The sequence below is a fragment of the Schistocerca americana genome, chromosome 6 (genome assembly GCF_021461395.2).
Source record: "Schistocerca americana isolate TAMUIC-IGC-003095 chromosome 6, iqSchAmer2.1, whole genome shotgun sequence".
Lineage (NCBI taxonomy): Eukaryota > Metazoa > Arthropoda > Insecta > Orthoptera > Acrididae > Schistocerca > Schistocerca americana.
Genome location: NC_060124.1, coordinates 35,119,191 through 35,144,275, shown reverse-complemented (window position 1 = coordinate 35,144,275; position 25,085 = coordinate 35,119,191). Strand labels below are relative to the sequence as shown.

Here is a 25,085-nt window from a genome sequence, read left to right as displayed (position 1 = left end):
TAGCAGTCTTGACTCCAGTAGTTGGTCATGTGACCAAGTTCTGGAGTAAGTGAGCAGAGGAGCCTCAGTCTTTTAGTCACTGCCCTTGGTAGAATAAAGGTCTTCTGTTAGTGTGATCTCTGTGGGTAAGCTTGCTAATATTGGCCAGTCGATGAGGCGCACATGATAAAATTGCTCAAGGTAGTTGTGTTACGAGCATAGGGTGATTATAGGTGAGTGCAATGGAACATTATAGTGCCAGAATGAAAAATGCTCCTGTCATAGCACAAGAAAAGTCCTGGCCAGAGTTATGGATGTAAAAGTATGGAACTAGTTTTTTATGGAAAGGAAAGTTGCTACTCACTATATAGCAGAGATGCTGAGTCGCAGATAGGCACAACAAAAAGACTGTCACAAATAAGCTTTTGGCCATCAAGGCCTTTGTCAAAAACACACACACACACACACACACACACACACACACACACACACACACACAGAGAGAGAGAGAGAGAGAGAGAGAGAGAGAGAGAGAGATACGGACACAAACTTGCGACAGTAGCTTCAGCTGCCAGAGGCTGCAGTAGTCGTGTGTGTGTGTGTGTGTGTGTGTGTGTGTGTGTGTGTGGACGCGAAGACCTTGATGGCTGAAAGCTTATGTTGTGACAGTCTTTTTGTTGTGCCTATCTGTAACTCAGCATCCCCACTGTATGGTGAATAGCAACTTCCTATTTCATAATAGTGTTACATTCCATCCTGGATTTTCTATTGTTTGAACTAGCTTTTTGACTTATCTGGCAGCTTCAAAGACATTTCAGTCAAAACCTCTTGACATGTTCAGTCTATTGTCTGCCACAGAGACTTTTTTAACTGCTACGTATATGCTCTTCAGCCATATGATGATGTCTGTTGTTTACTAAGGCTGGCAAGTCTTCTGTAGTTCAGGCACAGGATCAGGGACTTTCATCTATAAATTACAAGATGCAGATTTTCCAACACCTTGCAGTTGGGGTAGTAGGGTTAACTCATAAAAAAGTGTGAATATGTCAAGGGGTTTTGATTTAAATGTCTTTGGAGCTGCCAGGTAAGTCAAAAAGTTAGTTCCCTCCTGTTATATCCCTAACTCTGCCCAGGACATATTCACCTTTTTTGTGCTATGATAGGAGTAATTTTCATTCTGGTTCCCAGCTTTTACTCTGCATAATTCTGACATTAGATAGCCATAGCTTGGCAACCGATTTAGATATTTGTTGACTCAAGTGGTAACTGATACTATATAGATTTTTTAATTGTCTTTCGAACTGATTGCTTGTACCCATTCGCACAAGTTTGAAGCATAGAAGTGGCAAGTGTAAAAAAAAAAAAACTCACAAAAAATATGTTTCTTGCATGTAAAATCCAAGTGAAGCTTACAGAGTGACCATTTTTGAACTGTTTTGAAAAAAAGGTAAATTAGTTACAAACTATGCCATGCACACATGTTATTCAACATATAAACATCACTACAGTTATTTGGATTTAGGTTATGACATGTTCAATATGCCCCCCCTCCCCCCATGAACCATGGACCTTGCCGTTGGTGGGGAGGCTTGCATGCCTCAGCGATACAGATAGCCGTACCGTAGGTGCAACCACAACGGAGGGGTATCTGTTGAGAGGCCAGACAAACGTGTGGTTCCTGAAGAGGGGCAGCAGCATTTTCAGTAGTTGCAGGGGCAACAGTCTGGATGATTGACTGATCTGGCCTTGAAACACTAACCAAAACGGCCTTGCTGTGCTGGTACTGCGAACGGCTGAAAGCAAGGGGAAACTACAGCCGTAATTTTTCCCAAGGGCATGCAGCTTTACTGTATGGTTAAATGATGATGGTGTCCTCTTGGGTAAAATATTCTGGAGGTAAAATAGTCCCCCATTCGGATCTCCGGGCGGGGACTACTCGAGAGGATGTTATCAGGAGAAAGAAAACTGGCGTTCTACGGATCGGAGCGTGGAATGTCACATCTCTAAATCGGGCAGGTAGGTTAGAAAATTTAAAAAGGGAAATGGATAGGTTACAGTTAGATATAGTGGGAATTAGTGAAGTTCGGTGGCAGGAAGAACAAGACTTCTGGTCAGGTGACTACAGGGTTATAAACACAAAATCAAATAGGGGTAATGCAGTAGTAGGTTTAATAATGAATAGGAAAATAGGAATGCGGGTAAGCTACTACAAACAGCATAGTGAACGCATTATTGTGGCCAAGATAGATACGAAGCCGACGCCTACCACAGTAGTACAAGTTTATATGCCAACTAGCTCTGCAGATGACGAAGAAATTGAAGACATGTATGATGAAATAAAAGAAATTATTCAGATAGTGAAGGGAGATAAAAATTTAATAGTCATGGGTGACTGGAATTCGTCAGTAGGGAAAGGGGGAAAAGGAAACGTAGTAGGTGAATATGGATTGGGGGTAACAAACGAAAGAGGAAGCCGCCTGGTAGAATTTTGCACAGAGCACAACCTAATCATAGCTAACACTTGGTTCAAGAATCATAAAAGAAGATTGTATACATGGAAGAAGCCTGGAGATACTAACAGGTTTCAGATTGATTATATAATGGTAAGACAGAGATTTAAGAACCAGGTTTTAAATTGTAAGTCATTTCCAGGGGCAGATGTGGACTCTGACCACATTCTATTGGTTATGAACCGTAGATTAAAACTGAAGAAACTGCAAAAAGGTGGGAATTTAAGGAGATGAGACCTGGATAAACTGACTAAACCAGAGGTTGTACAGAGTTTCAGGGAGAGCATAAGGGAACAATTCACAAGAATGGGGGAAAGAAATACAGTAGGAGAAGATGTGTAGCACTGAGGGATGAAGTAGTGAAGGCAGCAGAGGATCAAGTAGGTAAAAAGACGAGGGCTAGTAGGAATCCTTGGGTAACAGAAGAAATATTGAATTTAATTGATGAAACGAGAAAATATAAAAATGCAGTAAATAAAGCAGGCAAAAAGGAATTCAAACGTCTCAAAAATGAGATCGACAGGAAGTGCAAAATGGCTAAGCAGGGATGGCTAGAGGACAAATGTAAGGATGTAGATGCTTATCTCACTAGAGGTAAGATAGATACTGCCTACAGGAAGATTAAAGAGACCTTTGGAGAAAAGAGCTCAGATGGAAACCCAGTTCTAAGCAAAGAATGGAAAGAAGAAAGGTGGATGGAGTATATAGAGGGTCTATACAAGGGTGATGTACTTGAGGACAATATTATGGAAATGGAAGAGGATGTAGATGAAGATGGAATGGGAGATATGATACTGCGTGAAGAGTTTGACAAAGCACTGAAAGACCTGAGTCGCAACAAAGCTCCGGGAGTAGACAACATTCCATTAGAACTACTGCCAGCCTTGGGAGAGCCAGTCCTGACAAAACTCTACCATCTGGTGAGCAAGATGTATGAGACAGGCGAAATACCCTCAGACTTCAAGAAGAATATAATAATTCCAATCCCAAAGAAAGCAGGTGTTGACAGATGTGAAAACTACCGAACTATCAGTTTAATAAGTCTTGGCTGCAAAATACTGACACGAATTCTTTACAGACGAATGGAAAAACTAGTAGAAGCTGACCTTGGGGAAGATCAGTTTGGATTCCGTAGAAATATTGGAACACATGAGGCAATACTGACCCTACGACTTATGTTAGAAGCTAGATTAAGGAAAGGCAAACCTACGTTACTAGCATTTGTAGACTTAGAGAAAGCTTTTGACAATGTTGACTGGAATACTCTCTTTCAAATTCTGAAGGTGGCAGGGATAAAATACAGGGAGCGAAAAGCTATTTACAGTTTGTACAGAAACCAGATGGCAGTTACAACAGTCGAGGGACATCAAAGGGAAGCAGTGGTTGGGAAGGGAGTGAGACAGTGTTGTAGCCTATCCACGATGTTATTCAATCTGTATATTGAGCAAGCAGTAAAGGAAACAAAAGAAAAATTCGGAGTAGGTATTAAAATCCATGGAGAAGAAATAAAAACTTTACGGTTTGCCAATGACATTGTAATTCTGTCAGAGACAGCAAAGGACTTGGAAGAGCAGTTGAACGGAATGGATAGTGTCTTGAAAGGAGGGTATAAGATGAACATCAACAAAAGCAAAATGAGGATAATGGATGTAGTCGAATTAAGTCAGGTGATGCTGAGGGAATTAGATTAGGAATTGAGACACTTAAAGTAGTAAAGGAGTTTTGCTATTTGGGGAGCAAAATAACTGATGATGGTCGAAGTAGAGAGGATATAAGATGTAGACTGGCAATGGAAAGGAAAGAATTTCTGAAAAAGAGAAATTTGTTAACATCGAGTATAGGTTTAAGTGTCAGGAAGTCGTTTCTGAAAGTATTTTTATGGATTGTAGCCATGTATGGAAGTGAAACATGGACGATAAATAGTTTAGACAAGAAGAGAATAGAAGCTTTCAAAATGTGGTGCTACAGAAGAATGCTGTAGATTAAATGGGTAGATCACATAACTAATGAGGAAGTATTGAATAGGATTGGTGAGAAGAGAAGTTTGTGGCACAACTTGACAAGAAGAAGGGATCGGTTGGTAGGACATGCTCTGAGGCATCAAGGGATCACCAGTTTGGTATTGGAGGGCAGTGTGGAGGGTAAAAATCGTAGAGGGAGACCAAGAGATGAATACACTAAGCAGATTCAGAAGGACGTAGGTTGCAGTAGGTACTGGGAGATGAAGCAGCTTGCACAGGATAGAGTAGCATGGAGAGCTGCATCAAACCAGTCTCAGGACTGAAGACCACAACAACCACAACAACAACAACAACAATATGTTCAATATGCCTACTGTCATGTGGTGCAGAGACGAATAGCGAAATTTTGCTGGACCCACTGAAGCATTGGAACATCAATGACCTCCTGAATGGTTGTTTTCAGCCCAGCAATATGGTTTTGGGGTTATAAACATTGTCTTTAATATAGCCCCACAAAAAAGGAGTCGCATGTGTTCAGATCCGTCGAGTATGGTGGCCAATCGAGGCCAATGCCAGTGGCTTCTGGGGACCCTGCAGCCAGAATGCAGTCCCCAAAGTAGTACTCCAGACCACCAAACACCCTCCTGCTTCGATGGGGTCAAGCTCTGTCTTGCACGAACCACATCTTTTCGAAGTCAGGGTCCCTTTGGATAATGGGGATGAAATCGTCTTCCAAAACCTTCATGTAGCGTTCAGTAGTTACTGTGCCATTGAGGAAAATCACACCGATTATTCTGTGACTGGACATTGCACACCCCACAGTCATCCGTTGAGGGTAAAGAGACTTCTCAAGCGCAAAATGCAGATTCTCAGTGCCTCAAATGCGCCAATTTTGCTTATTGATGAACCCATCCAAATGAAAGTGGGCTTCATTGCTAAACCAAACCATACAGTGCATGCTGATTCCTATCATGCCACATGGCCAACCGTGCAGTTTAAACACCCTAACACAAACCATTCAGAAGTTACGAAGTATTTCATATAGTTCAATAATTGTCACCCTGTAGATTTTTTTTTTTTTCAATTTTATTGTAAGAATTCATGTTTTATTTAGTTGACTTACTTTAAATTATTTCTGCACATTCAGTTCATGTAAGAATGAATTTTATGTGCAGCATTTATCTGGAAAATGGGAAAAGGATGTTGGACAAAAATTTTCATTGAGAGTTCATCCCTTTATCTACCTTCATGGACAGTTAAGACTTTTCTTAGATCAAGGTCTGATACATTGGTGAATCAAATTAAAACCATAAGTCTCACTCCAGCCCGGAGTTATTTAAGGTTCGCTGTTTTTGCAAATAAAATTCGAATGAGGTGACTGTTTTTGCAAGTAAAGTCCGAATAGTGCCCATAAAATGGTGCTATTAGCAGAGCATTAATTTCATCCCAATTAAAATCTTTTGCAAAAGGAATTAATCAATTTGTAAAGTTGCCTGGGCACCAGCTCCAGTTCCTGGTTCAAACCTTGCTTAATGTACTGTAACATAGCTACAGTGAGACAGACGTTGAAAAGGCTATACAAGTGGCTACTTGTCCAGGATAAACCAAAAACATTTTACCCATGTTCCTAGCTGAAATAGGAACTGAGCTTTTTTACATTGTGATTTATTTAAATACTTTCATATGTGCTACAAACTCCAAGATTAGTTAGCGTTCGGGACTTTCATTTGTCGCTCTGCTTGCTTTGCTCTGCTCTCTCAATCACATCATTTAAATAATTGTTGTAAATCTATTTAGAATTATATGACAACCTTTTCGTGCATTTTTCTGGTTATTTGCTTGCAATTAGATTTCCAAGTTGTATTAAAACCATTGCATTCAGATACGTCATTATTCTTTGGGATACAATATCTAGTATCATTTTGTTAATCATTCTGATTTTAATTTGTTTAAAAACTTATGCTTAATTCTACAAAAAAATTCACTAACTATTAAGTGAAGCACATGAATGCTAATTTGTTATTTGGGCCAAAAGGGAGCTGTACACAACTGACCCTTAAATATAGACAAGCTAAAATTACTGTAGATTGTGTGCTTGCCCAGTCACTGCATATTGCTGTTGGCTGGACGCAATTGGTGTGCTGATCCGAATAATAGACCAGTGAGCTTGCAGTGCATTTTTGATGTCAAAATTGAATCTGACTGTGAAATTACCTGGATGTGAATAACAGGCCTGAGTGAACTAAGTTAATTGTTGAATATTTTTACCACCCACTTGATGCAGCCACATTACTTATAAAATCATTCAAAGAAAGTCTACACTCAGCCCCCTGTCATGCAGTTTTATTTGGAGGTAACTAGCTAGTCGAGCATATACCGGCCATCTATGACTCACTGCAGGTGGTGTGGCAGTCTAGTAAAATTGTTCTGAACATGTTCTTTTTCCGAAACTGTCTTCAGCAGCTTATTAGACAACCCACATGCATTGGAAATATTGTAGGTCTTGTAGCTACAAACAGCCTGACCTTATGGACAGTGTCAGTATAGAGACAGGGATTGGTAATCATATCGTCTTCATAGCAGTCATTACTAAAGTTAATAAACCCATCAGGGAGTCAAGGAGCATATTCATGTTGCAAAGAGCAGATGAGGAGTTGTTAGCATCACACTTGCACAGTGAATGGAAGCCATTTAGTTCCACTGGAGAAGTACATGCTGAAGAAGTGTATTAAAGATGGAGAAGACCCACTGTGCTTTAATAACAAGATTTTGGAAATGCTGAGGAAGCAGAGATTGTTGCAGTCGCAGTTCAGAAAGTAATGGTGAAATGCTAGTTTAGTTAGCAGAAATTCTTGCATCTGTAAAAAGATCAATGTGCAAACAATAAAACATTTTCCACCTTCATATCTTAGTAAAAGATCTTGCTGAGAACTGGAGAAAATTCTGGTCCTACGTAACATCACTAAGTGGGTTGTAGGGTTCTGTCCAATCACTCATCAACCAGTCTGTTGTGGCAGTTGTAGACAGCAAAAGGAAAGCTGAAGTTTCAGATTTGGTGCTTAAGAAATCATTCACAATGGACGATTATAGACTCTGTCGTCTGACCATTGCTCTGACTCCCATATGGAGGCATCCCTGGCATAAAGGAGCAACTGAAATACTTGAAAGGAAATAAGGTGTAAGATCTGTATTGAATAGAAATTCGGTTTTACAGAAAGTACTCTGTGGTACTGGCCCCTTATTAGCTTGCATTTATCATGAACTTTCACCCAGTGCAAAATCCCAAGTGACTGAAAAAAGTGCAGGTAATTCCTGTATGCAAGAAGATAAAAGAAAAGACCTGCAAAATTACAGATCAATATCCTTAACACTGATTTTCTGCAGAATTCTTGAACATATTCAGAGTTCAAATATAATAAATTTCCTTGAGACAGAAAAGCACAGCACGGATTTAGAAAGCATTGCTCAAGTAAAACTCATATGATATCCTGTGAACCATGGATGAAGAGCAATGGGCAGATTCCATATTCCTACATTTCCAGAAAGCGTATGACATGGTGTTCTCTGCTGACTATCAGTGAAGGTACGAGCATATGGAATATGTTCCCAGATATGTGAGTGGCTTGAAGACTTCTTAAGTAATAGAACCCAGTATGTTATCCTTGACAGTGAGTGTTCACCAGACAAGTATTTTCAGGAGTGCATGACAGAAGTGTGATAGGACTGCCCTTGTTATCTATGTACATAAGCAATTTAATGGTTAGGATAGCTTTCTCCATATGTATAAAAATCTGAGTTAAAGCAAGTAATTAGAAAAAATGGTCGTGAATTGCTTGATAAAGTAATGTCATGACAAGTAAATAACAAGACATAACAATATGAAATGGAATGATCATATAAGGTCAGTTATAGGGAAGGTGAATGATTACTTCTGTTCATGGGGAGAATTCTATGAAAGTTTAGCGTGTTTATAAGGGAGTTTGCATGTAGAGCACTAGTGTGACCGACTCTTGTGTTCTCCTAGAGTGCTTTGGACCTCCCACCAGGTTGAATTCAAGGCAGACATTAAAGTAATTCAGAGATGTGCCACTAAATACGTTACTGATAGATATGATTAACATGCAATTATTATGGAGATGCTTCATGAACTCAAATAGGAGTCCCTGGGCGGAAGACAACATTCTTTTTGTGAAACATTGAGCAAATTTAGAGAACTAGTATTTGCAGCTGACTATACAACAGTTCTGCTGCCATCAAAGTTCATTTTGTGTAAGAACCACATTGGCAAGAGAAATTAGATTACACAGAGGTATATAGTCAGTCAGTTTTCCCTCGCTCCATTTGAGAGTGGAAGAGGAAAAGAAATGGTTCGATGTACCTACTGCCATGCACCATATGCTGGCCTGCAGAGTACTTATGTAGATATAAATGTAGAAACACAATTAGTTGTTAAAAGGGTGACATGTGGCACCTTCAGTGAATAATGTAACATAATAATATTGAGAGATCTCTCACAAAATCCAAAGAAACTCTGGTGACATGTAATTGCTGTCAGTGGCACCTAATATGGTGCTCAGGCACTCAAGGTTGTTACTGTATCTCAAACTCAGAATCAGAAATGCTGAAATCCATTTTCAAATATTTCTTTATATAGGAGAATTAATAGAACCACTTCACTTAAATTCTCACAACAATCACTTAAAAGATATCCTTTATCAAACTTAATATACCCTGATACAGACTGGCAAAGACCAGAAACCTACAAAAACCAACCCACAGGTTTACATTTTCTTGATAGATATTGAAATCTGCTCAGTCCTTGCATTGTAGCATTTTAAATTTAAGAGTTATGACTGATCCTGGAAACATCCATTCTGCAAGTAACTGAACTTTTCAAAATAGTGTCTGTATTATTTTTTAGACTGTTGATAAAGAAGTTAAGTTTTTTTAATGTAAAATTGCCCTTGTTTTCATTTTTATATTTAGTGGCCAAACTTGTTATACTGTAAATCATTAACAATTAGTCAATAAATGTGAATAGAAACTAAAAATTGGAATAATCTGTTTTCATTTCTTGCAAATAAATAAATAAATATAATAGAGGGAAACATTCCACGTGGGAAAAATTATATATAAAAACAAAGATGAGGTGACTTACCGAACGAAAGCGCTGGCAGGTCGATAGACACACAAACAAACACAAACACAAACAAACACAAACATACACACAACTTCCCCTCTCCTTCCCTCTTTCCTGATGAGGCAACAGTTTGTTGTGTGTATGTTTGTGTTTGTTTGTGTGTCTATCGACCTGCCAGCGCTTTCGTTCGGTAAGTCACCTCATCTTTGTTTTTATATATAAATAAATAAATAGTAATAATAAAGGTGCTGAGCATCAAACACAAGCACTACTGGGTCAAAATCAAATTGAAATCCAGCAGATTGACACCAGAGCATTATACAGGGTGAACATTAATAAAACTGACAAACTGCATGGACAGATTCCTAACTGGAAATTGATGAAAAAAGTTCCTATGAACACTTGTCCGGAAATGGACTGTATGCACGCAGTGACAACAAATCGTCCTGGAACACAGTGCAGAGTTGCACAACATCCACGTCACAATATTCGTTCAAAGTGGCGTCCGTGGGATGCAGCTCATGCATTCACACTTTGTATCATGGATTGTCGTACTCTTGGAGACTCTTGGAGGCATTGTGGAATAATATCTGGTCCAAGTATATGGTCATCACGAATCCCTGCCCACAAATTGATACTGATGAAACACCTCAACCATTTCCATAGGTTTGTCCATAGCCCACAGATGACAGTTATGCGCTGGCTGGAGTGGCCGTACGGTTCTAGGCGCTACAGTCTGGAGCCGAGCGACCGCTGCGGTCGCAGGTTCGAATCCTGCCTCGGGCATGGATGTATGGATGTGTGTGATGTCCTTAGGTTAGTTAGGTTTAATTAGTTCTAAGTTCTAGGCGACAGATGACCTCAGAAGTTAAGTCGCATAGTGCTCAGAGCCATTTTGACGATAATGCAGATTGATGATGATGCCAATCCTGGTGAATGTTGCTTCATCAGTAAAGCAGACTGATGACAGAAATCTCATTATTGTGACTGTCTGGTGCAAAAACCATTGACAAAATCCTTCCTGTAAAGGGAAATCCACTGTTCTTGTACTCATTGCAGTAATAGGGATAGTAGCAGTTGTCATGTGTGATACACATAACGGTACTTTGGCTTACACCATGTTGGCAGACCACATGCCCGGAGTTTGTCTAGAGTTTATCTCAATATCCTGTAGAATCCGGTCCTACAAATCTGGTGTATACACAGTCTGCCACCTCCCTGCATGTACGTCTGCCTGAAAGGATCCATAATATCACAAATGCCCATAAAGGGTGTGAAATGTCTTGTGATGTGGTTGGTGTCTGTGGGGGGTATGCTGTGTCAGTCACAGGGGCTGCAACACAAAAGGAACATAAGGCACGTGGTCAGAGGAACTTTCATTTGTCAGCACCATCTGCTGTGGCAACAGTGGATTTCTGGACACATGTTCATAGGACCTTTTTTCTTCCATTTCCAGTCAGGAATGCGTCCCTGTAGTTTGTCAGTTTTATTGTTGTTCAGCCTGTATTGCTGTAAAAGATAGAGATTGGGGGGGGGGGGGGGGGAGCTCAGTCAAACAGGATCAAATGTGTTGGGGGTGGGGGCCCTCAGTCAAACAGCATCAAATGTGTTCACAAGGAATCATACCACTCAGAGACAAGTGCTACTTGAATGCTTTGAGATTCAATTGTATACCATGAGTAAATCTAATGATTGTCTCTGACTAGATGCTTGTAATCATATGTCTATACGAATTAGCTTATTTTAAATTGGTCTAAACTTGTAAATACTTTGACATGTCCTATATCCTTGTAAAAAGAGATCTACGGATGAATAAAGCTGCTGCTACTAATCGTCTACTACTACTACTACTACTACTACTACTACAAAATTTTAGTCCAGATCTAAGCAAAATGTTAAGTTCAACAACTCGTGCCGGGTGCAGCAGCTGTTGTGTTAAAAGTGAAGAGGTGGATTTTCAACTATGTAACATTGTGAAGAAAAAATCTGGGTTTGATAACTGGCAAATTCAGAAAAGTTTATTGCATGCTGTCTTCTGGTACAACAGAGCAAAAATTGATCGTCTGATTTGCCTTTTATGAGTTAGAATGAAGATAGTAATTGAAAGTTCAAATAACTATTGTAATGCGCTACAGTGCTGAGCCACAGCCTGGACCTTCCCTCATTCATCCTCCGACAGCATCCATAGATTGTCTGGAGATGGCGGCTAAATAAATAAAAAGATTTTGACAGTAATTTTCCTCTATCATTTGAATTTAGCGGAATGATGTTGACGGTTGACCCTCTTAGTCACATGATTTCATTTATATCTATGAAAACAGTTTTGCCTGTAACTGTTGATCATAAACATTCCTCTCATACGAATGTGCAAAATCTTAACATCTTCCATGAATGGCTTAAACATAATATAACATGTGCATTGTTACCTTTAAAAGGGTTTTATGAATCACTTCTTCAAAATGTGAGTTATTTCTGCTCCAGCAAGTACTTTGAAGACCAATATTGTAATTGCTGTTATAGAATTATCATTCTCACTATTGTATTACATATCATCCAGTTACTTAATTTCATTTTCTTCTGCTCAAGTAATATGTGTGTGTGTGTGTGTGTGTGTGTGTGTGTGTGTGTGTGTGTGTGTGTGTGTGTGTGTGTGTGTGTGTGTGTGTATGTGTGTATGTGTGTGGTTTTTTGTTTGTTTGTTTTCACTGAAGCGTTAACAAGGTATGCAGACACTGACTTTTATTAGTACTGTAAGTGTGTGCCGGATATAGAAATGATATTCGTTGTTGGTATCACAGCAACACTGTTCCTGGAACTGTGGAAACGGTACTCAGCTAGCATAGTACATCGCTGGGGGCTTACTGGTTTTGATCTCCAGGCTGAGCATCCCCGTCCAGAATATCTGGCACGTCTTTCTCATGTGAAGCGCAACAAAGTGAATGTCGTTACTGGACTGGAGGAACCCTATGTGCCATTCTGGAAAGTGAGAGTGCCTGCAACCATTCTGAGCTTCTCAGTTGTTTTGCTTCTGGTAAGTTTCAAAATGTTTTCATGATGTGTAAACTATGTTTAATTAAATTTTGATTGCATTAGGATTAGTACATTGTTTAACATTGAAACTTGATGACTTTTTCTTCTTTTACTAATGTTAGTGGTAAACTGGTGATCCTGATTACCTGATATAATAGGTGATATTTTTTTAAGAGTTCTCCTTGTCATCAAGATTTAATTTATTTTTCATGGTTTTTGTAATCACTCAAGATGAATAATGGGATTAATCCTTTGTCATGGTCATGACTGTTTACATTCCACATTCTTATCAATTCGAAGCTGATACTATATATCTAATCACCTCATCATTGATAGATGGTTAAGTGTTATCATTATTATTTTTTGTATATTCTCTTTATTTGACAGAGTCAATTATACACAATTCATGTTCTCACAAAAAACATTAAAATGAATATATTGTCATTGTATGAGGAGATATTCGGATTTGTAATCGTATTGAAGTTCTCTGTGTGTTTCATATGTGATAAACTATGATGATAGCTTTCACAGTAAAATGAAATTGAATTATTTTGTTCTGCAGATGTGTAGGCACTGCTACAACCCTGTGTAATTGACAGTGTATAGGAAGAAAATTGAGAGATGCATAATAATAATGGGTTGATGAAGTAAGGGGAGTTATTTATTGTCAAGTTCATGTTAACACCCCCACCCCCTCCCCCCATTCACCTTCCACCCTGTAACCGTGAATTGTATAATGATCTTATTGCGACTTACAAACTCCATCTACTCAGGGTTTCCAGTGGCGAGATACTGTCATCATTCCAGTCCTTAAACTAAGCAAAACCCCATTGTCTACTAACAGCTACCAACTAATTAGCCTCACCAACGTACTCTGCAAACTGCTTGAAAAGACGATTGCCCATGCTGGGTTCTTGAATTGAGGTGCCTTCTAACCTGCTATCAATGTGATTTCCAGGAGAGATGATGCACCACCAATCATATGGTTAGGATGGAAACAGCAGTCCTATAGCTTTTTTTCTAAACGCGAACATCTCACTGCTGTCCTTTCTTACCTACATTTGTGGCCCACCCCAGCTTTGCACGCATATCGTTAAATATCTACAGCCAGACCATTTGTTTATATTATATAGTGATATACAGGGTGTCCCAGCTATCTTGTCCACCCAAAATATCTCTGGAACAATAACAGCTATTGGAAAACGACTTTCACCGGTATCAATGTAGGGCTGGGGCCCATGAATGAATGTACATATTTGGAAACATTCTAAACCGAAAGCATATGTGTTTTTTAACACAAACTTATGTTTTTTTAAATGGACCTCCTATATTTTTTCTTCAGCAATCCATAGCATGACAAAGCACATACACAATGACGTTGATTGCATCGCAATATTCCCATTACATCCCGAGATATTGAGACGCGAAGTTGACGCTTGAAACACCCGACATGCGCTGCTAGCGCATGTCCTGAGGCTCAAGCGTGAACCCCATGCTGCCCGTAGTCGCGATGTGATTGACATGTGTAGTCACACCTCCATACTTATCAAGAGGTCCGAAACAACGGTAAAACTTTTAGTCCACTTGCTCGTTTCACTAAAACCATCAACATGAGTTTTACTATTACAAGTGAATGATTAACTGTCACTTGCGGTAGATCTACAGTAAAGTAAAGTTTTAACGTTGAACGGCATTACCTTTTTAGTAAGGGATTAACGATAAGTGAAGTTAACTTTGTGACTAACGTTGCGGTACACAGATATGTTACAGAACCGCATCACCCCTAGCCTATGGGATAAATACCTGCTGGAATGTACGACGTTAATGCAGGATGGCAGAAGACCGTATTATTCGTTTCGGACCTCTTGATAAGTATGGAAGTGTGATTACACATGTCAATCACATCGCGACTACGGACAGCATGGGGTTCACGCTTGAGCCTCAGGACGTGCGCTAGCAGCGCATGTCGGGTGTTTCAAGCGTCAACTTCGCGTCTTAATATCTCGGGATGTAATGGGAATATTGCGATGCAATCAATGCCATTGTGTATATGCTTTGTCATGCTATGGATTGCTGAAGAAAAAATATAGGAGGTCCATTTGAAAAAACATAAGTTTGTGTTAAAAAACACATATGCTTTCGTTTTAGAATGTTTCCAAATATGTACATTCATGGGCCCCAGCCCTACATTGATACCGGTGAAAGTCATTTTCCAATAGCTGTTATTGTTCCAGAGATATTTTGGGTGGACAAGATAGCTGGGACACCCTGTATACAAACCTCCCTCATGAATCAGACTATCTCCTTGTGAAAACCATATCAAGATCCCTACAGTAGTTTCTGATGTTAGCAATAACAAACAGACAGAAAAATGTGGCAAGAAACTTCAGTTTATAATCTGCATGGATGAAGCATATGATACAGCTTGGCATCATTACATCTTTCTTACTCTCTATGACTGAGGCTTTTGTGGCTCTGTACCAAGTTTTGTCACTTTTTATCCCACTGATTGTTTCAGGTTAGAGTTGGTACACTGCTCAGCTTCCCACGTGTTAAAAAGAATAGCATCTCTCAGGGCTCCATATTGTGTGTAACACTAACTATTCCTTATCACCATCTGATGATTGGGTATCCCCACCATGTATGTTGAAAGTATTTGCATTTAGTATAGCTCCCAAACTGTAGCCTTGGCTGAATTCCACCTCCAGGGGTCCATCCAAAGGGTCCTTGCCTGGACCCTGCCCCATTGCTTCAAATTTTCTCCCATAAAAACATGAGTCTAGCACTTCCGTTGTCATACTATAAGTTCTCCTGATCCACAGCTCTACTTGGGTGGCCACCTCTTGGACATTGTTGCAGAATCTCAATGTTTGGGACTCCTCTTTTAGAAAAAGCTGACGTGGCTGTCACATATTTACCAAGTAAAGACTACGCGTGTGTGAAACATTAACGCTCTCTGTTTCCCCACCCACTATTCTTGAGGTGCAGATCACACTTCTCTACTTGCATTTACTGTACCCAGTATATCATGACAGACTAAGAATGGCCACTGGTGCCTTTCGGATTAGGCGCATAGTTAGTCTCTTTGCTAAAATGAGGATTTGACCTCTTCAGTTCTGACAATACCAACTCTTGCTCATTTATATAACCATCATACAATAATGGGTGTCAACTCTCTGACACTTGTCCTCCGGTTCTGGTGGGGTTTACCAGCTGGAATATGCCTCAAGACCTGTACCAGTGCCTGGCCCCATTGAAATGTGCTCCCTGTGTATTCTTGTGCCCTCCTTCTTGATTAGTACCCATATCATGAATTAAGAATGTTGGAAAAAGAAGTAGGTGCATCTGGAAAGACAAAGTTGATTTCCACCCACTGATAGAATGTGCCAACCATGTGATAATAGCAGTACTGCTATTGCTTGTCCACCAACAGATAGTGTAGTGGCCTAGCTACCAGAGCGCCATCTGTCTCTACCCTTTAGTAGGGAATGCTGACAGCCAGAAGGCCCAGTGTGGTGCAGATGTGCGAAGCAAGCAAGTAGCTACGCCAAGGCGATTCACTCGTGATTCCTACAGCCAGCTGAGTGAGTTTGAAAGGGGGCAAACTGTGGCCTTATGAGTGGCGGGATCGTCCTTTTGGAGAATTGCCACCCAAGTTGGAAGTGCTGCACTAAATGTCCAGAGATGGTAGCAGTGGCCACATGATCGTTCTCACACCTGCAGCCAAGGCTCTAGATGTCCACGTAGCATGGACACTTGCCAGGATGATCATATTGTAAGGGCAGCAGTGGCAGATCATACAGCTACCACAACACAGATAAGAGGCTTGTGAGCCTAGATGTGTCAACACAAATTGCAGTAAACCAGCTATAAGCACTGGGACTAGAGGCACACACACCTCTAGCCCATCTTACTCTCATATCACAGCATCAAAGTGCGTGGCTCAGCTGGTGCTGTCAGAAGATCACTTTGAAGATGGAATGGTGCACCACGGCAGTGCCGATGAAAGTAGATTTTGCCTGCATGCAAGTTATGATTGTGGGCATATACAACATAAACCTGCTGTCTCGTAAAATGCATTCATCCAAGACACGCTGGCCCCACCCTAGGCCATATGATCTAGGGTGTGATAACTTACTACTTTCATTCACCTTATGTGTTTCTGGAGAGGACGCTATCCAGCACTAAGTACAGGGCCATTACAAATGATTGAAGCGATTTCATAAATTCACTGTAGCTCCATTCATTGACATATGGTCACGACACACCACAGATACGTAGAAAAACTCATAAAGTTTTGTTCGGCTGAAGCTGCACTTCAGGTTTCTGCCGCCAGAGCGCTCGAGAGCGCAGTGAGACAAAATGGTGACAGGAGCCGAGAAAGCGTATGTCGTGCTTGAAATGCACTCACATCAGTCAGTCATAACAGTGCAACGACACTTCAGGATGAAGTTCAACAAAGATCCACCAACTGCTAACTCCATTCAGCGATGGTATGCGCAGTTTAAAGCTTCTGGATGCCTCTGTAAGGGGAAATCAATGGGTCGGCCTGCAGTGAGCGAAGAAACAGTTGAACGCGTGCGGGCAAGTTTCACGCGTAGCCCGCAGAAGTCGACGAATAAAGCAAGCAGGGAGCTAAATGTACCACAGCCGACGGTTTGGAAAATCTTACGGAAAAGGCTAAAGCAGAAGCCTTACTGTTCACAATTGCTACAAGCCCTGACACCCGGTGACAAAGTCAAACGCTTTGAATTTTCGGTGCGGTTGCAACAGCTCATGGAAGAGGATGCATTCACTGCGAAACTTGTTTTCAGTGATGAAGCAACATTTTTTCTTAATGGTGAAGTCAACAGACACAATGTGCGAATCTGGGCGGTAGAGAATGCTCACACATTCGTGCAGCAAATTCTCAATTCACCAAAAGTTAACGTGTTTTGTGCAATCTCACGGTTTAAAGTTTATGGCCCCTTTTTCTTCTGCGAAAAAAACGTTACAGGACATGTGTATCTGCACATGCTGGAAAATTGGCTCATGCCACAACTGGAGACCGACAGCACTGACTTCATCTTTCAACAGGATGGTGTTCCACCGCACTTCCCTCATGATTTTCGGCATTTCTTAAACAGGAGATTGGAAAACCGATGGATCGGTCGTGGTGGAGATCATGATCAGCAATTCATGTCATGGCCTCCACGCTCTCCCGACTTAACCCCATGCGATTTCTTTCTGTGGGGTTATGTGAAAGATTCAGTGTTTAAACCTCCTCTACCAAGAAACGTGCCAGAACTGCGAGCTCGCATCAACGATGCTTTCGAACTCATTGATGGGGACATGCTGCGCCGAGTGTGGGAGGAACTTGATTATCGGCTTGATGTCTGCCGAATCACTAAATGGGCACATATCGAACATTTGTGAATGCCTAAAAAAACTTTTTGAGTTTTTGTATATGTGTGCAAAGCATTGTGAAAATATCTCAAATAATAAAGTTATTGTAGAGCTGTGAAATCGCTTCAATCATTTGTAATAGCCCCATATGTGCAGAATGTTGTTAGGTCCATTCTTGTGACGCTCTTGCAACAGGATGGTGATGTGTTGTTTCAGCACCCAAACACTGCCCATGAACTCAGCATGCCCTGCAAGATGTGCAGCAACATCCCTGAACAGCATGATCTCCACCAGACTTGACTCCAGTTGAGCATGTGTGGGATATGATGGGATGATGAGTGACTTGTGCAATTTGTCAACCAACATCTCTAACAGATCTATGTAAACAGTTCGAGCAGGCATGGCATAATGTATCCCAGGACAGTATTCGCCATTTGTGTGATCAGGTGGATGTCAGAGTCGGCATCTACATTGCTCCCTGTGGATGCTACACCATGTACTAATATGGGAGTTTCAGCATGGGTCGTTACCTGGTGTCTCAGAATCACTTGTGCTGTTGATCTGTAAATGTAATCATTTCACATACTCCATGTGCACTGTTGCAACAATAAATTTTGAGTGAATTGGAAACCTCTAAAAGAGTGTACTAATTATTTTTCCCCCAAGCTGTGTATTTTAAGTTTCAGTTGCTCCCATGACCATTAGGTGTCTGTTCCTCTCACTTCTTCAGGAGTATCAGGGTGCTACCATCATTTACACTGACAGCTCTAAAATTATGGATAGGATATGGTTTAATATCTCCCATCAGTCAGGAATATCACTTGCTGCTGGCAACATACAGCGTTTTTATGGCAGGGCTATTAGACATTGAGCCCTACATCTAATTTCTTGACTATGTTTTAATTTTTAGTGACTAAATGAACAGTCTCCAGACTATTGATCAATGTTGCTTTTATCACCCTGTGATAACTGCTATTCACAATTTTCTCTTTGACCTTTGTTGTACTACCTGCTCATTTGTCTTTCTCTGTGTTCCAACTCATGTGAGTATCCAGGAAGATGAACTGGCTGACTGTTCATCTAGAGAAGTGATTCCTCAACCAATATCACTTTTACAATACCAAGTGCAGATTTACAAGTGCAAATAACACTGCTACTCACTTGGAGATGGAATGTTTGGAGGACTACTGCCACCTTTAATGTACTCTGCACTATCAAAGAGACTATGGCTGCATGATTAATCTCTTTCCATTCCTCCCAAAGAAAGACACTGTTCTGTGTTGCCTCCATAATGATCATACTGGATTAACCCATAGTTTTATCGTTTTATCTTATGTAAAGAGCAGTCCCTATGTGTGGTTTGTGGAGCCTTACACACAGTAGCTCTTACCCTGGTGGAGTGCCCCCTGCTCCTGGAGGGGGCACTCCAGTGAGAACTTCCTCAAAGGCTCATTCCCATAAAGCATATATCTTTCTAACACAAACTTATGTTATCTGGGATTACATGTAAGTTTTCTTTTAATCTCATTCTGTGATTGTGCATATTAGAAAGTTGTAAATAATAATTTGAAATTAACATGTTTCACAATCATCATTACATCTTCATAGTGTTAGCATAGTCATGTAGAAGTATGAATTATTACTGTGTGGTGCAGAAGGTTTTTTGCATTAATTTCATTCTGTTTATTAATATTAGTAATAAAAGATACTTTTATTGTACATCTGCAAATTGATGGTGAATACATCTGATGTGTTCTCCCAGGTGTCACATGAAGTCTTATTGTTTGCAACTTGGGTCTATGAACTTGCCAGGAAGTCTAAGTGCTTTGCCTTACACAAGCTCCACTGGAAATGAATCCAAGTCCAGTTTGATGTGGTGCAAAGACCAAGGAAAACCATGAGTAATGCAGTTGTCTATCTAGTGCCACTAAACATCATTTAAAGAACTGTGCCTGTCTTCAACCGTTATGGTGTACGAGTGTATGCAAAACTCTAATTTGGGTGCGACGAATTGATATTGTGGTGAACGGCATATTCTGACTGTGAGAATTGGATGTTCCATGCTATGAATGCATCTATATGTCTTACTGAACCAAAGATTTTGTTTTATGGACTCTTTGTGAAGAAAATGGAAAGATCAGATGTGTGAGAGGAGGGGAGAGATTGCATTGTTGAGAGATGCCATTACGGTATATAGTAAATGTTCAAATAGTTTTTTGCACAAAATAAAATCCAATTACTAACAAAGTATTCATGGTGTGTATATCTACATACTGAAATTAATTAATTATCACGGTACAAATATTAAGAGCCATAGATCACTCAGAGGTGAAATTTGTAATGATTGTGTGAACCTGCATTTTCCACGCTCAGAATTTGTTGAGAGATTATCTCCGAATTAATAAACTTCATCTTGCTAAATTGTTGTACCTATCATCCAGACTCATCAAATAACAGTGCACACAGTTGGGCCAAATGATCTGTGTAGTGAGTAAACGTTTTAGAGATTTAAAGTGAAGCAGATAATGACCGGGAATTTACATGAGATCACCACTGCAGAATACATCTCTTGCTCTCCTGTTTTATTTAAAATGAAATATTTATATTTTCCAGGGTTTCAGAAGAGTAAACACAAAAGGAAATAAGGAAGTAAGCTAAACCAATAATTAAAATAAAAGCACACATAAAGAATATTTATTTATAATAATAAATAAATAAATAATATTTTTAATTAACTAACCTATAAAAATAATATGTTAAACCTTGCCATTGCTCACTGAGTGGTAGCTGGCTGTTGAATGATGGAGAGTGCAGTAGAATTTTCTAGGTTGAGTAATCAACTCTGATTCGATTTGCCAGTTGCAGTCCATGGTAATTTGCAGCAGACAGACAACCAAAGTGCAAAATCCAATTTGACCCAAGGGCAAAGGCTAAGATTTTGGTTAATATGTTGTAGACTGGCATAGCTTTTGGCCAATGAGTAAGACATGGGATCTTCATAATGGTTTCTATTTTCTAAGGCAGTTGTAGTCACCTTGCTAATGAAATTAGATTGCCTAAGAACAGGGGCGACCAAGATTTTTGTTCACTGGCCACACCCAGCCATGAGTGCCAAAGTGCTCACCACCACTATGCCATGCTCTCTGAGCGCAAGATGGGGGAAGGGGAGAAAACAATGAATGTGCCACATTTAAATGGCATTGCAGTCACACTGCATGCAAGTTGGTTTTTTATTTCACATTTCTCAACAACATAGATCATAGACAAAACAAGTTTTCAGTATTAATTAATTATTTTTGCTGAATACATAACATAATTTTTATCTGGTACAAACTGTTGGCATATGGACACACACAGACAATTTCACAGGGTTTCGCACTCACATTGCCATGTAATCGTGACTTGTTTAGTTTCATAATCAGAAAAAGATCTTTCACACAAATAGTTGATCAAAATACTGTAGCACTTCTGCAAACTCATTATGGGGACTTAGAAAATCTGCCTCAAGAAAGCAATATAGACATTCTGGACAGTTTTAATGTGAAAATCTGTGTCATTGAAATTGGAATTACCTTGCAGGTAAATCAGTTATGTCTGCATATGCATATGGGCGCTTTCAATTGAAATGGCAAACAGTTTCTAAAACAGCTCGAAAAGAGGTGAACACAGACAGTGTCCTCAAAACCTTTATAAAATTATCCTAATTCTTGCAAGGCTGCAATGAATTCTTCAAAGCTCACACTTCCTTTAACATCAGTGAGCTTAGGGAACTGGACAGTCTTTGTCAGAATGTGTCCCTTCTACAACACGATTTTCTTCTTAAATTTCTCCCCATCAAACCAAAAAGAAGTTACCTTGCAATGTTTTATTGTGGGCAGTGTGCAGTGAAGCCCACTTAAAATATGAAGTCTGCAATCTGTTCCAGATGTTCTAATGTTCATTCCAGAACTCCTTTTTTCTTTATAAGCTGAACATTAGCAAGTTTTAAGAGGAGGTTTACTATCTTCAAGTTCAAAAAATCGATTTTTTTTTAAATTGCATCTTTGGATCCATAAAAGTGTTTGGAATCCACCCCTGAAATGGTTTTTCTGCATACGGAATGGAAATGTTTGTTATTCGCAGTTGAACAAAAAAATGCATCTGCCTGAAATCGGCGTTTTTCACGTACTAGTTTTTTTCTTTCGGAGGACAAGTTATTGTACTGGTGCTTGGGAGGAACGACACAAAATTCAAATGAAAGTTTGAACGCTTGTGTTTGGAAATTAGCACCCAAGCATTTGCATTCTGGTGCGAAGAATGTGGAAATTGTGACTTTCCTGGCAGTGAGCAGCTTGAACGAAGGGTATTCAGCAATTCTGAAGACCAATGACAATGATGGATGTCACCCTGGGACTCTATTCGATGCAGTTCTCAAAGCATTCGGACGACCACCGAATTCAAGCGGCCGAAAACCGCTTGTCACCGGCCGTACGAGCGACTCTGGAGCAGAGCAAGATGGCCCAGATCGAGCAGCATGCCCTCTATGGGGAAGAGAAAAGACTAGTTTATGGACCCGGAATAGCAGATTGAACATACATTGCATAATATTGCATTTTTATGCAGTCAAAACTTCAAAAGCGTTTTTCTCGAAATGACGCTTTTGTAATGTGTGGTATGGTAACTTCAAATCTACTGAACAGATTGGCATGATTCTTTTGTTTCCAACGAAGGTAACTAAATTGTCTAGGAGTTGTACCAGTTTTATTCTGATCCATCAACTATAAATATTTTTACTTGGCCGACGAAGTCGAAAAATCGATGAAAAAAGACCCTGTTTTTTTCCAATGGCTGCCATTTTGTTTTGTATGGTCCAAATAACTTAAGTGAGATACAACTCCTAAAGAATCTTGTATACTTCACTAACGTCAACTCGATTTTGATTTCAGACGAGCCGGCTGACCTGTGGCATACCACGCATGGAGGTCTACATCAAAATTTTGTTTCGTTCCGACGGCACTTCCACTGTTGCTCTTCGACATTTGTCATCGAAAAAATTCCAGTTTGTAGAGGAAATATCTATAAACATCTTGACCAAATTTGACATTGATATCTATAACACATACTGAGAAAAAAATTCTCAAAGAACATGCTTTTTTCAGGCCAAAGATAGTAAACCTCCCCTTAAATCGAAAAATCATTTCAGGCATGACCCTAGACTTCACCAACATACATTGCAGTAATATATGAAGTCTCCATACCCTTTATTCATTTCCATTGAAAATTTTTGCAACTGACAATGGAATAATGGGTGCAACTTCAGGAATATTACTATTTGTACCACCAATATCTTCACGTGCCCTATATCTGCAAATTTAGCACAATTGTTTTTTGATGTACAGAACAATGAATCCCATCTGTCGATCATTGTAATTTTTTGCTCTTTCATTGTCATCTAAATATTTAAATTCTCTCTGCTTTGCACTGTAATGTCATTTCATAATAAATAAGCGTTACTCGCCACTTACGTCAGCTGAGAATTGTCATCCCTCTTATGTCGTTCCCATTCATTTTAAAGGATTGTGGCAGTAGATCACTAGACTGCCTTTTTTTGTGCAAACAGCCACTCGAACTGTGAACGAACATTCCACAAACAAATAGTGAAGGGTAAACAGTGCGATGCCACAGTTCTGCCGAACTGAAAAATGCCACACTGCAATGCTATATGAAATGTCATGCTGTTCCGGGCACCTCTGAGGAGGACCGAGCAAAGCCAAGTGACAATCCCGGCCTTGGCCCACCTGCAGCCCGCGCATACTGCACGCGTGAAGTTTGGCACGCCGTGACCCGTCTTGCCTAAGATGATAATCTGCGGTTTACCAAAAACACGCTTGGCAGTATATAACATCAAGCCATATTGTTCTGAAGTGTTTGATAACTTCTGCCAAATGTTGTTGGTGCTATACTTATTTTGTAAATAAAACTGCCTTTTCCTGCTGCCACCTAATTTATTTTTCCCAGGCGTGTTTCACTTTTTTCCTTGTTCTAAGGCATCATCAGTGGAATCTATAATGATACAGTTGTGTTATTTTTAGATTATAAAACAGTTCATGTAATGATTTAATATGTAAAAAAGTAATTACTTACAATTTTTCTGTGATCTGCATTTCCTCTCATTTGGTAAAATAGAGAAGTAAAAATACTGTGGGTGCACTGGTGGACTAGAAGGCTGTGTAGTGCTGGAATCAGAACAGGGAAGACAATAGGTGGGTGAATCACAATGACTAAGGAAGGTTGAAGTCAGGAGGGTTTATAGGAATGTAAGATATATTGCAGGGAGAGTTCCCAGCTGCAAACTTCAGAAAAGTTGGCATTGGTAGGAAGGATCCAGATGACACTGGCTGTGAAGCAGTCATTAAAATGAAGAGCATTGTTTTGGGCAGTGTGCTCAGAAACTGGGTGGTCCAGTTGTTTTCTGGCCACAGTTTGTTGGTGGCCATTCATACGAACAGACAGCTTGTTGTTTGTCACGTCGACATAGAATGCAGCAGGGTGGTTGCAGCTTAGCTTGTACATCACTTGACTGGTTTCACAGATAGCCCTGCCTTTGATGGGATAGGTGATGCTTGTGACCGGACTGGAATAGGTGGTGGTGGGAGGATATATGGGACAGGTCTTGCATCTAGATCTATTACAGGGAAATGGGCCTTCAGGCAAGTCGTTGGGAGCAGGAGCTGTGTAGGGATGGATGAGGATATTTTGTAGGTTTGGTGGGTGGCGGAATATCACTGTGGGAGGGGTGTGGAAGGATAATGAGTAGGACATTCCTCGTTCAAGAGAAAGACGAGAGCTAGTCGAAACAGTCACAGAGAATGTGGTTCAGTTTCTTCAGTCGTGGATGACACTGAGTCATGGGGGGAAATGCTCCTCTGTGGCGTGATGGTGGGACTTTGACTGGAGCGATAAGACGTGGGAGACCTGTTTTGTACAAGGTTGGGAAGGTAATTATGATCTGTGGAGGCTGAAGGCTTCAGTTAGACTCTTGGTATATTTCAAGAGGGACTGTTCGTCACTACATATGTGCCAGCCACAGCTGCTGAGGCT

The 25,085-nt window shown here is 40.2% G+C and overlaps 1 protein-coding gene across 3 annotated transcripts in view; it reads left to right on the top strand.

The window, feature by feature from the left end:
* The window catches only part of LOC124619910 (anoctamin-1-like), a 244,349-nt gene that overhangs the window by 197,187 nt on the left and 22,077 nt on the right, over positions 1-25,085 (top strand). For all 3 annotated transcript variants that reach the window (XM_047146544.1, XM_047146545.1, XM_047146546.1), the window contains one exon: positions 12,389-12,621. In XM_047146544.1, the coding sequence (XP_047002500.1) occupies positions 12,389-12,621 (233 nt within the window). The remainder of the gene's footprint in view (positions 1-12,388; positions 12,622-25,085) is intronic.